This window comes from Pinus tabuliformis, chromosome 1_2, assembly GCF_031772625.1.
Source record: "Pinus tabuliformis cultivar Carrire ecotype Pingquan chromosome 1_2, CPIR1, whole genome shotgun sequence".
Classification (NCBI taxonomy): domain Eukaryota; kingdom Viridiplantae; phylum Streptophyta; class Pinopsida; order Pinales; family Pinaceae; genus Pinus; species Pinus tabuliformis.
In genome coordinates this window covers 485,236,878-485,254,133 of record NC_142298.1, presented here as the reverse complement: position 1 = coordinate 485,254,133, position 17,256 = coordinate 485,236,878, and the positions used below count along the sequence as shown (strand labels likewise).

At 39.0% G+C, this 17,256-nt stretch overlaps 2 protein-coding genes across 10 annotated transcripts in view; one reads left to right on the top strand and one right to left on the bottom strand.

Annotated features, from left to right (window-relative positions):
• The window catches only part of LOC149206449 (polyadenylate-binding protein-interacting protein 3-like), a 338,082-nt gene extending 320,967 nt beyond the window's left edge, over positions 1-17,115 (bottom strand). For 5 of the 9 annotated variants that reach the window (XM_089395426.1, XM_089395431.1, XM_089395432.1 and 2 more), the window contains exon 1: positions 16,793-17,115. The gene's annotated coding sequence lies outside the window, so the exon portion shown is untranslated. The remainder of the gene's footprint in view (positions 1-16,792) is intronic. The other 4 variants (XM_089395424.1, XM_089395428.1, XM_089395423.1 and 1 more) reach the window with 1 other exon arrangement.
• LOC149206450 (uncharacterized) lies at positions 4,348-5,663 on the top strand. The gene is made up of 2 exons (XM_089393727.1): positions 4,348-5,044; positions 5,154-5,663. Exons 1-2 carry the CDS (start codon positions 4,917-4,919, stop codon positions 5,611-5,613), a joined length of 588 nt encoding a protein of 195 aa, XP_089249853.1. The 5' UTR covers positions 4,348-4,916; the 3' UTR covers positions 5,614-5,663.
• Positions 17,116-17,256: the final 141 nt, after the last annotated feature.

Below are 17,256 nucleotides of genomic sequence, written 5' to 3'. Positions count from 1 at the left end.
ATAATACTTTTACCCACTAAGGGATGTTGTAAAAAAAGGACCACAAACATCTGAATGAACAAGGTCCAAAATGCCCTTGGCCCTGTTGTCTCTGCTAGGAAAAGAGGTTTTAGCATACTTGCCAAGTGTGCAACCCTTGCACACCTCATGCTGATCCACATTGCACTATGGCAGCCCTGTCGCTATCTCCTTGAGAATTTTTGGTGCTCCATGGTGCAGATGCCCCATGCACCTATGCCATAACTCCCCAAGCTCCCTGTCTGAGTCATGACTCCCTTTGTTGGTTAATGTTGTGGTTGTCTCAAATTGTAATCTGTACAGGTTCTTATGCCTAACCCCAATCTACTTAGCCACCTTGGAGTCTGAGAGTTTTATAAAAACTCTACCTTGTCTGAAGATCACTTCGTACCCTTTATCCTCCAATGTTGAAACTGAAATGAGGTTCTTCTTCAGCCCTAGTGCGTAAAGAACATCTTTGAGATACAGAGGGTTTCTAAAGTCCCTCTCAAATCGAATTGTACCAGTGCCCTCAACCCGATACTTCCCATTATCTCCCATCTCAATATCGAATTGCATGTCCCTTTCTGACAGTGAGCTGAAGTAGTTCATGTTCCCTATCATGTGACAAGGCCCACCACTATCTAGATACCATAAACTAGTAGCCACTGAGTTTGCCATACAAGCAATGACTGAAAACTCCACGAAATGAGAAGAGAACTCATTTATCTCTGCAAAGGCTGCTACTTAATCCTGCTTGAACCCTTTCTTCGTGTTAGGGCATTTAGTAGCATAGTGCCCAAATTAGTGGCACGAAAGCACTTGATCTTGCTCAGATCCTTTTTCTTCTTCTCACATTTGGAGCTTGACTCTCCACCACCACTGCTATTTTTCCCTTTTGACTTGCCCTCTTCGCTAGCTAGGCCAAAATTTTCATCTTCCTCGGTCTTAACACGAGATCCAAATTGAGTTGGTCTATGAATCTCTTCTTGTACACAATCACCGCATAATCACTCCCAATATGAAAGATTTTCTCTAGCACATATCCCATCTATGCATGCTTGGCAAGATTTCGTGAAACCCAAGAGGGCAAAGTTTACCAGATCCCTATCTGGAACTATCTCGCCCACACCAACCAACTCTTCCTTCACTTGGGTAAACTTGGTGAGGTAAGACACAAAACAATCAAACTTGGACATTTTAATTGTCTACAATTTATGTTTCAACACTAGTTTCTTGGCCTCGTTCAAACCCCGATAGAGGCTAATGATGGTAGCCCACATGGCTTTGGTTGTCCTTTTCCTGGTCAAGTGAGGAATAATGTGGTCTTTGACTCCCTCTAAGATGATTCTTCTCACCTTAGCATCTCATCGGTTAAGCGCAACCAATTGCTAAGGGTAATTGGGTGAAACTAGGACATTATCAACAAATCCCCACACCCCTTGTTCCTCCAACACCACAGCTATCCTCTCACACAAAAAAAAAAATGGATGCACTGTCCGACCTATCCTCAAATTTGAGGCCCTAATACGCCATACTGCCAATTTGTATTGCCCAGAAACCCTATCAGCCAACTTGAACAAGGGAACTCGCTCCCTCTTAATCGCAAGACCTGCTCCTAAAGATAAAATCTGTGTTTGGTCTTCAATCAGAGGCTAGGCTTTGATACCATGTTATTTTTCTTTAAAACCCAATAACTAATTTGCAATTTTCTACGTGTGCTACCAAAAATACAAACAATAGTTGTTCTGGAAACTTAAATTACAAATACACTAACTTTTCTAACTTAGCATACACAGTGGAAATAATTAATTCAGAAGACAAACACATTCAACACATAGAACACAAGATATACCCAGGAAACCCCAACTCTGGGAAATCCTATAAATTGTGTGTGTTTTATTATCTTCAGCAAAGGTAATTCTTCTAGAAAATTTACAGCAAGGGAAAACTTCCCTTACACCACATAAAAATTTTGATCAACTCCCCCAAGGAAAGTCGAACTCCCTATACACACTCGCTCTGCCAAATGGTTGCGCAGTTCAACCTATCTACGCCTTGTACGGACGTGCAACTCTCTCTCTCTCTTCACACATGCGAGCTAAATTGTTGCTGAAGTTCATTAAGAAAGGGTAATTCGACCCTCTCTTCCTCTCTCCTTCCTGGTCGTTGAAACTCTACAATTTGCAGAAACCCTAGTCTCTCCCTTCGCTGGTCTGACACAGTGTTGTGAAAATCGCGATCAAATCGCGATTTAATGAAAAAATCGCGATCAAATCGCGATTTAATGAAAAAATCGCAATTTTTATTTTTTGCCGATCAAATCGCTATTTTTATACGAAAAAATCGCGGTAATTTTTTTTGCCGATTTTTTCTGAAAAAAATCGTGATTTTTTCACGATAAAAACGAAAAAATCGTGGGAGGCCGCGGCAGCGTGTTTTTATAACATTTTTTTGGGTTTTCATGCACTCATTTGCACAGTCACGCGCGAAGGGAGGAGGAGCTGTTGGAGACCAAGCTGAAGAGGGTTTTCAGCCTAAGTGCTTAGAGGAGAAAATCACGAGGAGACCACTGATTTCTCCATAGAAACGGTATGAGGATTATTTTTTTTTTGTTTTCATTGTTTAAAAACATTGTTTTTGTATGTTTTTCATTGTTTTTGGTTGGGAAACTTGGTATGGGCACCATTTTTCTTTTGTTTTCATTGTTTTTAAAGAATTTTTTGTATTTCTTCATTGTTTTGGGTTGGGTAACTTGGTATGACTATGGGAACCAATTTTTTTTTTCATTTTTTTAAACATTGTTTATGTTTTTTAATTTTTCATTGTTTTTGCCATTTGGTTGGGTAACTTGGGTTTGGAATGGTTGGGTAATTTGTGTTTGAAACTTTGAACTTTGGAATGGATGTTTTAGGTTGGGTTATGGGTAACTTGAATTTTCATTCAATCATCAATGTAAAAATTAAAAATTAAAATACTAAATTGTAATTTGTAAATTTGTAACTTGTAATTTTGTAAATGCTAAATTGTAATCCTAATCCTTATTAAGTTATTTTCCCATAGGTTCACAACTGCACCAAAACACCATTCAAAACTTCAAGTTTGCAACTTCAAAGTTCAAAAACAAACATGCAAAGGAAATTGGATCCAATCTGGGAATATGTTGTACCTCGTGCTCTGAATGATAGACAAAACTTGAGTTGCAAGTTGTGTGGAAAGGAGATGTACGGGGGGTGTACAGGTTGAAGTTTCACCTTGCACAAATCGTTGGACATGATGTGGGGCCCTGTATAAATACAAATGCTGAACTTATCCAAAAAGCCATGAGAGCATTGGAAGAATTAAAGCAGACTAGAGAGGCCAAAGAAGAACTCAAAAGGCAACTAAAAAGGTCAGCTGAAGGAAGTGGGCCAAGTGGCACTCGTTCTATTGCAGCATCAGTCAATCCGGTAGCTGCATCATCATTTTTTGTTCCTCGAACCACACCTGGTTCACAGCCATCTATCGGTTCAATGCTAAAAAGAACTGATAAAGAACAAGCTGACAGGTTGATGGCAAAATTTCTCCTCTGGAGTGATATTCCTTTCAGCATTGTAAGGAATAATCCAGTTTTCCAACCTACTGTTGATGCTATTGCCAATGTTGGCCCGGGGTACAAAATCCCTTCTTATCATGATTTCAGAGGCCGGATTCTTCAAAATGAAAAGCGTGACTGCACCCAAAGATTGGAGGATTTTAGGGCATCATGGGCACAAACAGGATGCACTGTTATGTCAGATGGTTGGACTGACCAAAAGGGGAGAACCCTTATAAACTTCTTGGTTAGTTGTCCCAAGGGGACTATGTTTATCAAATCTATTGATGCATCTGCACAAATCAAAGATGCAAGAACTTTATGTGATTTGCTGGATTTGTTTATTTGGAGGTGGGTGAACAACATGTTGTCCAAGTCATAATGGACAATGCTGCAAATTATGTTGCCGCTGGTAGAGTGCTTATGGAGAGGCATCCTACTTTATTTTGGACACCTTGTGCTGCCAATTGTATTGATTTGATGTTAGAGGACATAGGGAAAATTCCCTTTGTCAAAGATATTGTTGACTCACCAAAAAGCATTACAAAATTTATATATAATCATACATCTGTGCTTAGCTTGATGAGAAGATTCACCAACAACAAAGAGTTGGTGCGCCCCGCCATTACACGGTTTTCCACGAGTTTCATATCTCTTCAATCCCTCTTGAATTCTATGTGGGATGTGAAGAGAATGTTTCTTTCAGAGGAGTGGCGTGCTTTGTCAATGAGCCGCAAACCAGAAGGAGAGGCTGTATGCAGACTAGTTTTATACCAGGAAGACTTTTGGGCGGGAGTGCAGGAGGTGTGCGCCGTTACTGAACCTTTGGTAAAGGTTCTTCGGTTGGTTGATGGTGAGAAGCCCGCAATGGGCTATTTGTATGAAGCCATGGACAGGGCCAAAGAAGCCATTCGGGCCTACTATGATGATAAGGGAGATGATGGGTTTCGGAAACAACTCCTTCTATGGGGAGTGATTGATGAGCGATGGAACAACACACTCCATCGTCCCATTCATGCTGCTGGGCTTTTCCTGAACCCTGCATTTTCTTATGCATGTGGGTTTGATTTTGATGCTGAGATCATGGATGGATTCTTATCCTGTGTCCAGAAGATGGTGCGATCTCCAGAACAACGTATAGAGATCTCTAAACAAATTGAGACATATAAGATGGCAGGTGGCACATTTGGCTTTGAGATGGCTATCACTGATAGGATGATTAAAATGCCAGGTATTTTTTAGTTTGTAACTTTGTTTCAAATTTCATTGTCTCTTCAAATTCCATTTTTTTCTTATGTTTATTTAAAATTTTATTTGTAATTTTGTTGTAGATGCATGGTGGAAAATGTATGGTGGCAGGGTACCCCTTCTGCAAAAGCTTGCCATTCGCATCCTCAGCCAAACATGCAGCTCCTCAGGATGTGAGCGCAACTGGAGTGTATTTGAAAAAATACACAACAAGAAGCGCAACAGGTTAACACTTAAACATTTAAAATATTGCAAATTTCCAAATAAATTTTTGAATTCATTAAACAATATTTTTTTTATAATTATTAATTATTATTTCATGATCTTTGTACAGGTTGGAGTCCCAGCGACTTAATGACATGGTCTACGTCTACTACAATCTTCGATTGTGGGTGAGGCAACTTGAGAGGACACCTGATGTGGATGCCATCTCATTGGATGGGATTGACACCACTACTGCATGGAGGGTTGAGGCCGAGAGGCCTCTCATGGATTCTGCTGATGATTGGTTAGTGCAGGATGTAGTGGAGGGGGAGGAGCAGGAGGAGGAGCAAGTGGAGGAGGAGGAGGAGGAGGAGGAACAGGAGGAGGAGGTGACACCGCCTGCCCGGGCTACCACTGCCACCAGTAGAGGACGTGGTCTACCTCCTATAGCTCCTACTTCTAGTTCTTCAACTTCTAGAGCACATCAGACTCCACTGCCATTTCCACCAGCACGGGCACCAGCATCTACATCTAGAGGGAAAGGGAAAGCTGTGGCATTTTCTCGCAAGAGGGGCAGAGGAAATCAATAGGATTAGACTTTTATTTTATTGTATATGACATTATGACATGATGAGATACATTATCATATTTTTTGTTGATATTTTGAGGTTGAGTTAGGACTCAGGAGTCAGGACTTACTATTCAGGACATGATTCAATGTTATGTGTGATTTTAGCGCTAGAAATTATATTAAACATCTTATATATTAGTTTTTTTATCATATTTATGTGTCAATGTATTTATTTTATGTTGTAGATGGTTTAGATATTAAAAAAAGTGAAAAAAAAATGAATATTTTTGTACCAAACGATTTTTTCCCGATTTTTTCCCGAATTTTCCGATTTTTTCTAATTCGTTCCCCGCACCGATTTAATCCCAATCGCGATTTTCACAACATGACTCTGACACACTCTCTTTGTGCCCTTCGAGCTAGCCACCTCTTCGCTCTATCTCCTCTTATAATTTCGACCTTAACCCTAGCATCACTCTTAATGGTTGAGATTAGAGATATTTATGAAGGGATGAGATTAAATCATAAGTTGACTTTAGGATTTTAGTTTTTCCTAAGTCTAACTTTAGGAGATAGTTAAATAAATTAATATTCTGCTAAGTGGTTGTCCTATGGGTCCTTCTACTAGCCTTGGCATCTAGACAAGCAGAACCCTTACTTCTCTACTCCAATCAATAGTGGATTAAGGAAAGAAACTAGAACCCAAGCATATAGTAGTGTCTTGGCTAATCAAGGCAAATTATGAAACCAAGGCCCCACTAGAAAGAATCCCTCCAAAGGAGAAAGGCCTTAAACCACAACATTAACTATGTCATGAAATAAAATCAAAACCCTTACTAAGGAACCTTAGGGTATAGCCTAAAAAGAAGTATCAATGCTTAACCCAAACCAACAAAGGAGAATGTGAGAAAATGAACCATGGACGTTCTCCTTCCAAGATATTGCCCTTTAATGGATCGATCCTAGTAGCCTTGTGGTAGTCCTAATTAATCGCAATGATGCCTTTGAAAGCTACAAAGGTAACCAAGCAAGACAAACCTCTAAAAGTCAAAAACATTCACCACATAGATAAAGCCCTTAACACCAAAAATGCTTCAAGAAAGATATATCCAATAAGCTCTCCATGGAGAGGAATGCTCTCACAATCAAGTAATCTAACACATCATTAATTAAAGTGATCAAGCCAAATGTACAATTAGAAGATAAGTAAAAGCCCCACAAGAGGGATCTATCCATCGAAAAAAGACAAAGAATAGTCCATGGTAGTGTTTTAAAAACCGACCAAACCAATTCGGAATTGGCCGAACCGACTGAGCCTAACCCCTGCCTAGGTCGACTTGGTATAAAAACCCGTTCAAAAGCCGGTCTATTACCGAATCGGCCTGTAACCGAACCGGCCAAGTTGGTGATGGTCAGCTCAAGCAAGTCTAACTTAAACCGGCCGAGCCAGTCAAACCCGGTCAGCAGCGGAATTTAGAGGGAAAGCAGACTCCAAACTTGGTTATTTTTTGGTTTTAGGTTTTTGCTTGTCCATCTAACCTTTCCTAAGCCTATAAAAGCTACCCAAACCCCTCATTGCGCTTGCTAGTGCTACTACTTCTACAGTTGCAGTGGGAGATCATGATGAGGAGGAGGAGCCATGGTTTTCCCTGTCTCACTCCGATTCAGATTCTGGGCCAGATGATGTTGGCTTCTCTAACAGTAGCCACCAGTGACTAGTGACTAGTAACTAGTGATGTTTTACTTTTGTTGTAGAGGCCATTTAGAGCCTCCTTGGTTACGTGTTTTTGTTCTGATCTCTATATCATGTATGTATTGGACAGTGCACTGGGTGCCATTTTGATATAATGGATATATTCATGAGCCTACTTTGATCATATGTTGTCTTCTCTCTATATTCTAATGCTTTGTGTTTGGAAACATGAATGGAAATCTTTAAAATTATGTTTTTTCATAAATAAAAAAAAAATATTTAATGTATTTTTTACAACGATCGAGTCATTGAAATCAAACTAGCCAAGTCGATACCGAGTCGGAGTCACAGTCAGAGTCGACCCTCAGCTGGTTCCAAACCCGAGCCGAAGTTTTAACACATTGGTCCATGGTGCCACATCTAGTCTCCAAAGGCTCCAAAGTTGTTGTAAATGGTCAACTATTCTCCCCAAAAGTGCAAATTCATCCTCAAAGTGTGATGAAGCGACCTCCCAAGTTAAAGATTCTCTAACAAACATATGGTCCAAGCCTCATATAGTGCAACGGCCTCAAGGAAAAGTCAATGATGAGAGCGGATTCATCATAACAGTTCCATAAATCATGTAAACTAATAGTCCAACACCTCCAAATAATGTCTCAAACTAATGCCCATGGTCATACCTTGGGTCAAGGCACTTCATGAAGCATGTGTGATGTCTCTACATGTCAAAAATTTGGTCATTAAACACCCAGCCAGCGAAGTGACATCAAAGATAAATGGGATCAGCCCTCATTTCCAGCTCATCATTCTCTAAATAATGTTATTTAAACATGTCCACATTATCACACTTGTTCTATGTGAATGCCAAGTCAACATAAGTCACTCTAGTGACCAATCCACCTCATCCAAAATATCACATAGCTGATATAAGCCTTTAAGAGAGAGATCGACCCTCAAAATAGGCAAAAATCTGCTCACAGAACAACAGGGACATCAGTGCCCATTGGCCCAAGCATCTTCCATGTGGCATGTGTCGGTGTCCAAGTGTCCATAAATACCCCAATAGTGCCTCGGGAGGTGTGACCAATGCCTCGATATACATGAACTACCTTGGGAAACATCAAAGTACCCAAAAATCAGAAAGCAACCAGCCCATCAAGGAGGTCTATGCCATACCACTAAACTGCCTTGCTCATCAAAATGCAAATGATAAAGCAAAACTTACTAGGGGTACCCTTGCTGGAAGGAGGGGTAACACATACTCTAATGCCTATAGGCTTCACATGGACCATCAAAGCTACCAACTCACCTTTTCTCCGCTCAATCCAAATGACAAGTTGTTGAGCAAGCCAATCTCCACAAACTCAAAACACATTTTTCTATGTCAATGCTCATCCCTCCCAACATGCAACAACATCCACCACAAGTTTCACACCTCAACAAGGAGGCCAAGCACCAAGTCAACCATCCAATATTGCACTCACTTCATCTAAAAACTATATAGTATTGCATCCTTCACAAGACCTTCGTGTTCACGATCCACCAAACCCCAAGTATATGAAGGTCATCACTTCTACACATAACCCCTACAAACTATTGTCCTTCACTAGAAAACATGTAGCACTACAATGTGCAAACATCGAAGTGTTAGTTTTTGTAGCATCGAATGTGTTCTAGCCACAAAATTTGGTTGAAAGGCTAGAATGCATGAGATCTCCAAAACATAGATATCGTTTCTGGAAATTCCACCTAGAAATGACTTAATTAGATTATAAACCCAATTTTTAATGTTTCTTAAGTCTAAACTTAGGAAAACTAGTTAATAATCAAAATTAATTGAGTCAAGGTGAGAATAGTCTAGAAAATCACACGGCTCGACTTCAAGATGATCCTAGCCCTTGATTAAGTTTTAATCTTGGTCGTTGGTGTTCCAACAGAGGATTATAAGAAGAAGTTGATGGGCACTTGGAGAAGACACTTGAGCAGTTCGATTGCCTTGGTAGATCAATTTCCAAAGAGCAGCACACTTGCTGGAGAACCAGAGATCGAAGCAGAGACAATGAGGGACAGAGGCAGTGATCCGGAGGAAGTTTTCCAAATCCGAAGGGGTAGCAGCAAGTGACAGAAGTGATCCACGCAGAAGCAGCGCAAGGAATGCGCAGTAGCTGAAGCATAGCAATTCGATTTAGCTGGGGAGAAAGTCAATTAAGCTTCTAGAGGCCGGAAATTGGAGTCACTTCTAGCAGCAGAGGCAAGCAAGACGGCGTGCTTGAAGGTTGATCTAAGCCACGTGTGAGGACTGCGTAGAGGGCCTATGTTGGGGTTTGGACGGCTAGTCTTTTAGGAGGAGCCAACGTCAAAATTGCTCCAAACCCCAAGTATATGAAGGTCATCACTGCTACACATAACCCCTACAAACTATTGTCCTTCACTAGAAAACATGTAGCACTACAATGTGCAAACATTGAAGTGTTAGTTTTTGTAGCATCAGATGTGTTCTAGCCACGAAATTTGGTGGAGAGGCTAGAATGAATGAGATCTCCAAAACCTTGATATCGTTATTGCAAATTTCACCTAGAGATGACTTAATTAGATTATTAACCTATTTTTTAATGTTTCCTAAGTCTAAACTTAGGAACACTGGTTAATTAATAAAAATTAATTGAGTCAAAGTGAGAACTGTTGATTTGGGGTAGCATCAGATGTGCTCTAGCCATGAAAATTGGTGGAGAGGCTAAAGCACATGAGATCTCCAAGACCCAGAAATGGTTTGGGGAAATTCTACCCAGTGAAGGAGATATTAAAATAATTAATATTTTTAATGGGTTCCTAAGTCTAAACTTAGGAAAATAAAAATATTAATGGGTATTAATATAAAACTGGGTTAGAAGGTTCTAAATGACATGGATCAAGCCAAATCTAATCTTAGTCGTTGATTAGAGATGTAATCTCGGTCGTTGAAGACTCAACAGAAACTTGTGGGTCAGTTGGAGACACACCAGAGTGATCAGGCAGTTCGATTTTCTAGAGCGAGGTCTGCTAAGAGAAATCCAACCATTGATCAGAGTTGCAGCGAGGGGCAGTGAGTACGAGGCAGAGAGGCAGAGATAGTGTCAGAAGACCAGCGCAGAAGCAAAGGGAGCCACGTAGAGGCCAGCAGTGATTGCGCAGAGGCCAGAAGGGCCTGCGTCATCCACGCAGAGGCTGCAGAAGTGACACAGAGGGCCAGAGAGGTTGCGCAGAGCCTCAGAGGGCTGACGCAGAGGGTTTCAGGCTGACGCAAAGGCCAAGAGGGTTGACACAGTGCTTTAGATTGTGTTGGAGAGGGTTTCGTGGGGCAGACTTCCAGAATATCTGCTTCCGAAGAGAGGTATTACTGCCAGATTTTTTATCTATGTCGAGTGAGCCAGTTTGGCACCCGGTGTACTCAAGAAAAGTTGCTTAATCATAAAACCCTCAGAACTGTTGCACCGATTTTCCCAAGTTGGGTTTTTCCGGGGACGATTGTCCAAAAATAACGGTGTTCCTTATGTGTTTGTTCATTTCTTTCAGCAATTGACCGGTAGATTGAGATTGTATTGTGTTTATTTCAGTATTTATATGGTTAAATAACTTGTTAATAATTAAACAAGTAAGCGAAATAAACCAGAGAATACAGATAGAATTTCTAACGGGTAATACTTAGAAATTTCAACAAGAACAATCTAAAAACTCACATGGCTCAACTTCAAGATGATCCTAGCCCTTGATTAAGTTTTAATCTTGGTCATTGGTGCTCCAACAAAGGATTATAAGAAGAAGTTGATGGGCACTTGGAGAAGACACTTAAGGAGTTCAATTTCCTTGGCAGATCAATATCCAAAGAGTAGCAGCAGTTGCTGGAGAGCCAGAGATCGAAGCAAAGACAATGAGGGACAAGGACAAGGACAGCTACAAGTGACAGAAGTGATCCAAGCAGAAGCAACATAAGGAATGCGCGGTAGCTAAAGCAGAGCAATTCGATTTAGCTGGGGAGAAAGTCGATTCAACTTCTAGAGGCCAGGAAAGTCTTTCAAAGGACCAGAGAGTCACTTCCAGCAGCAGAGGCAGGGAAGACAGCTTGCTTGAAGGCTGATCTAAGCCACACGTGTGAGGATTGCGTAGAGGGCCTGTGTTGGGTTTTAGACAGCTAGTTTTTCAAGAGGAGCCAGTGTCGGAATTGCTTGTGGAGTGAGAGAATTTCTTCTCTCTAATTATTTTTGTCAAATACTTGTTGTTTGGATTGCCAGTTAGGCATCCATAGATTGCACTCAGATTTCACTGCTACATAATAATAAAACCCTCAGTTGTTGCACTTCGCAAGTTGGGTTTTTCGGGGGACATGTGTCCAAAAATAACAGTGTCATATTTTTATGTGTGTGTGCTAGATTTTCCAATGCTATTTTCTTCCGCGGTTTATTTGTGAAAATCACAGTGTGAATTATTTGGTATTTGTCGTAGCAAACTGCAAATAAGATGTTAAATAAATTAACAATTAGGAAAATAATTTCCGTTGTTGTGATAGATGAAATTTTCACACAAAGACGATTTCCACTCAACAAGAAGGAATGGATGAGTCAAGATTAGAAAACACACAATTCTAGATTTTTTTTCTGAAATAACCCCAACAAGATCATGACTATGACTTTTGAAGTTTTGTCCACTCAATAAAAGAATCCAAGAAAGAAACAAATATATTGATCCATTTCAAATCACCCACTAGGCTGTAACATTTGATAGGCCACAATGTTTTGGACTTACTCTTTCTGTTGTTTCTTGTATTTTTATGTACTTATTTAGCTTCCTTAATTCTTATTTTTTAAGATGGGGCACAAGGTCTTAATAATCTTACCCCGAGAGTGCCTATATAAATGGAGAATTATGATGTAATTCCCCAATCTTATAGACCACTTTTTTCTGAAGGTGTTTCCTTTACACTCAAGAGAAGCATTACAACTAAGAAAAAGAGATCAAGCACTACATAGAGTGTGCTTACATAGGCAAAATGACCTAGAAACGCAAACCATGGGACAAAAGAACAATTGTTCAACTAAGTTGCCATGGCAGGGAAGTATTCTTCCATCAAAATCACCCAAGATTTGTACCTTCCTCTCCAAAGGAATTAAACCTTAGTGAGTGGCTTAATATGCCACCATCTTCACCGTTGAATCACAAACCTGTTGAGATATTACTAGCCACTTTTAGATACTTACGGACATAATATATTATAATCTCTCTTTCATACACCAAATCCATGATACTTGTGGAGTTTGATCATTTATCTAGTTAAATATTGAATATCACAAGCCTCTCAACTTCCCTAACCACCAAAATAACATAATTGGGTTACCTCAATAATACTGTCTATGTAATTTAATTAAATAGTTAAGCATGTGTGAGAGAGTTCCATTTTCAACACATATTATATACACTATATAGTAAATACCGTATTTCAAATGATAAAGATAATGCCTCGATCTATATCGGTAAAACTTTCATGGGAGTAAAACAATCCCTAGGAGTTGCACTATCTATAGATACCTATAGATTTAACCTATCAATGTATGTGATACCAAAGTGGGAGAAGAATAATGGTAAAGCATTGGTCATAATATTGTTAAACCTTCAGGATTCACAAATGCTACATGGCATTCATGCAAAGACCTCAAAGGAGGCGTGGTATAAAGGCGTAAGTTGTGATAACAAAGGTGTAATTCTTAAAGAAGAATGATGAAGATCCAATTTAATGAATATTCAGTTCTAACTGGCAATAGCTTGTTTGCAACAACAATGAATGTATACACCAAAAAAGGTACCAAAAGAAAAGTATTCAATATGCCTCCATATGTAAGTCAAAGATGCAAAAGAGGTGCGAGAAGTTCAGCTTTTTGGGGATTCCATGAATGTGGTCCATTGGTTCAATGGGACTCATCGCTGTCATAATCTTACTCTGCTTCCTCTGTTTAAAGAAGTTTCTCGGCTCAGGAACTGTTTTATGGAGATTTCTCTAAGTCATATATACCGGGAAAGGAATTCTGAAGCGGATCGTCTTTCCAAAGAAGGAGTAGCTAGTGAGATGGGGCTGTGGACTGTCTCGGAGGTTGATAACGGGTCTGTTCGGCCTGTTGAACAACCTATCTTCGCTTAATCTTTCTCCTCACTTCCTCTGTTCCTGTATATATTTGTGTGTGTTTTCGTTTCTCTTCTCCATGTCTCCACTCTCTCATTTTCTCCTCTGCCGTCTTTCTTGGGCTGTTTTCCCAATATGTGGATGCCCGGGCAGAGTTTCTAGTTTTTTCATAGCGGCTTCCTTTTTTGTTATGGGTCCGCGCAGTCTTCACTGTTTAGCTGCATGAACGTTAGGACGATGCTCAATCGTTTTGAGTGTTTAGGGAGGCTCTCCCCTCCTGTGATGGGATCTCCGTCAGAGAGGTTTTTTGTTTGCTGAGTCACGCCTATTTGATGGCGGTTTCCGGCTTGGTGTCACCCTTACATACTTTATGTAACCCTTTTTATTAATAAAAGGATGGAATTTTTCTGTGGAAAAAAAAAAGTCAAAGATGCAAAGGGAAACAAAGATGACACTGAAAGAAGGTTTGACCTCAGTGAATTATTGATTGTTGTGAAATAGTGATTGCATCCAAAATTTTCACTTCCTATGAAGAAAGAAATGAAAATCCTACCTTTCAAGAAGCCTATAATGAGAGCTACACTCAGTTGCAAGAAACACCCAAAACAACCCCGTACCACTACCAAAAACATGCCAAAATGAGGAAACAAGGACGAAACAACCTGAAAATGCCCTGGGTTGCTTTGTATGTCATTTTTCTAGTTGGAAATGTGGTATAGTACATTGAGGGCATTAAGGGCCATTTCAAAATGAAATTCCCATGTTTCAACATGATTTTAAGTTTTTCAAGGTCAGCATAACACCCATGATGAGCATGTGATACATTAGAAGTCTAAAAACCATAATCTATGGATAATAAAGACAAATTAACCTCTAATTAGTTTCTAAACCTACTTAATTAGTTTTTACATCCATTTGAAAAAAAAAATAGAAATCTCTAGAAACCTAAGAAACAGGAAACATCCAACTGATAGCCCATTTTTGTATCCCACATATCAAACACAGACATGCTAGGACACAAGCCCTGGATCTGTCCCACCTATCCAGCTCTAAAAAACATTTTTCATCAATATTTTTTCACTTTCAGCTATAGGGAAAGAACTCTCACATTCTCTCATTGTGTAAGTGAAGGATAAATCAATATTTGAATGGATTCAAAGTGTTTTTCAAATGTTCTAGTTTCTTAAAAATTTGGACCTTTATGTCTATATTTCATTTTTGTATTTGTAATTTGTAATTATTTTTAATATATATAATTTTTTTTAGGGATCATGTTTCCAGGCATTCCTATTCCCAAAACTCGTACTCGTTTCCAAGTTTTGTGTGACTTAGGAGCTCTATATACCCTTGAAAGATGACTATAAAGGCGGAGGTTGCATGTGGTTCATCAACTATGTGTGTATGTGTGGGACAGCACTCATAGAGGAAAATCATCATGTGTGTGTGGGGCATCACATATCCGGGGAGTGTATCATGTGTGTGTCAATTATTTGGAGCTTTATTTTAAGGGGTGTTTGGAAATATGGCTTTATATCCAACATATAGTGTAGGTGGTAAGTACAAGATTTCAAATGCATAAAAGACATTGCTTTGATCTATATTTACAAACCTTCATTGAAATGAACCATACCTAAGAATATTAGTTGCAATATTTATAGAAGCTTTTAGCTTTTACTTTTCCCTCTTAATTATAGAGTTTGCTATCATCTAAGTGAAGCGATTTCATCTAAATATCGATGCATTTTTGTATTCAAATATGGATAAATACAGAGAAAAGTGTAAGAGTGGTTACTGATTGAAAAAGAAATGCTTGAATTTTTTTCTCTTCCTACTTTTCATTCAACTGCACCTTAATTACATTTTTTCCGACTAATGATACACATGGAATGTTTCACACATGCCAATTGCTTTACGTGAGCATTTTAATTTTTAAGCCTCACTCATTTCAAGCACCCTCTTACATCTCTCAAGAGCTTTAGTAGACTTCATCGCCTATTATAGTGAGTATTCGAGGGGACGAAATAGAAGGCTGTTGCACTGTGGTCGGTAAAGTATCTGTTAATGATGAATCCTGCAAATATTACGTGCGTTCTTCAACTAACTACCGAGGTAATTCAAGACTCCTATTTTCATATATGTTAACCAATATACTTTCTTTAGAATCTAGATAATATGCTCAAACAGCCAGCTGTCAGTGCAAACTTGCAAAGTGGCCTTTCAGTATCAACTTCGTAATGCAGTTCTGATTCGCATTTTTCTGAAGTTGACACCTACAGCCACTTTGCGCAACGTATATCTCGAAGTCAACTGCGCTTAGTGTTAGTGTCAGAAAAAATAAAATATAGTCATGACCTGCAAAATCTTTAAGGTAGGTTAAGCCTACTCCAAGAAAATAAAAATGAAAAATGTGTAATATTTTGGAATTTTTTACTTGACTTGGGGACATTTTGCAATGCCTGCAACTAGAGATCAAATTGAATTAAATTTAAATTAGATTAGATTTTGCACAGTATATTAAACAAAGGTCATTTGACACCGGTAGATTAATTAAGGTTAATTGAATAAACAATCCATCCTCATACTTTTTTCTTGTGAACCACGTTATAAGAAATTCTATGAAGTCAGAACAAGTTTGACTAAAAAGGAAATGAATTTTGCCAAGCTTTAAACTACAATCATAACCTAATTTAAGAACGAGTTTCCGTTATTTGCTTTACTTTGTCCTAAGAGAAAATGCATGTGATATTTTCTGACAATATCCAACAGTGCCAAAAGTCCGCGGATGAGAGTATATTTTCTTAAAAATAGGTATAAACTACTTAAAGAATTTGTCAAATTCATGATTTTTTTATCTAAAGTTATTTATGTTGATCTTAAAAGAAGCCTTTAAGGAATGATGTTCGAGGTCCAAATAAATATTTTTAGACTTTAGACTGAAAAACAGCCTTCACATTAAGAAACCCTCGCTAAACTAACCAAACCTAATCTTGTTCCATGTAAGACTGCCCTGGAAAAAGTAAACCATATAGAGATCTAATGCTATCTAAATCCAGGCAAGATACTTAAAGCATCGATTAGAGTTGAGCAGAGTCCAGCGTAAGATACAGAAAATATCGAATTACAGCTACCTGTGAGCCATAATTTACAATGTATCGTTTCAATTTAACATGTTCTAGAAAAATGATAAAAAGAGAATCAAAACGATCCCTTGAATTAAAATGGAGATAAATTGTACGCAAACAGAGTGTTTTGTTTCAAAGGTGTCATGAGTAATGTCAATTGTCAGAGTGTGAAAGATAATAAAAAAATGCATATTTATTTCTGCAAAAAATAATCGTATTTTCATGAAGATCTCACCGATAAAAGCTCGTTGAGGAACCCGAAATCGGAATAGAAATGGCTTGATGTCGCTTCTAACCCCTCTCTCCTCTCGAAATTCTCTCAACTAAATTTGCGGAGCTTGCTTCCGACAAGTGAGACTGAACTGGGTACAGTAGACGGTCACCGGGTCGTTCACTCGCGTGGATCGCAGAGTAGTTGCCACAATTTGTGCTTCGCTTGAAAATAAGTTAGCGAAAGGGTGTTTTGGCCTATGCTTTAGAGAAGTTTCGTGTATGGATACCCTCCTTTGAAAATTTCTTGGAAGCAGGGTGCATATAGTCCATGAGTAGCGCAATTGTAATATTAATATGCTTATGTAGAAAGCTGCAACTAACCAATACCGTCTAATAGGGGTAAGAATATAGGGGTAATCACAAGTGAAAGTGTACGGGCAATCTATCCAATTAGATAATTCTCACAAATTTGTGCTAATTTCCATA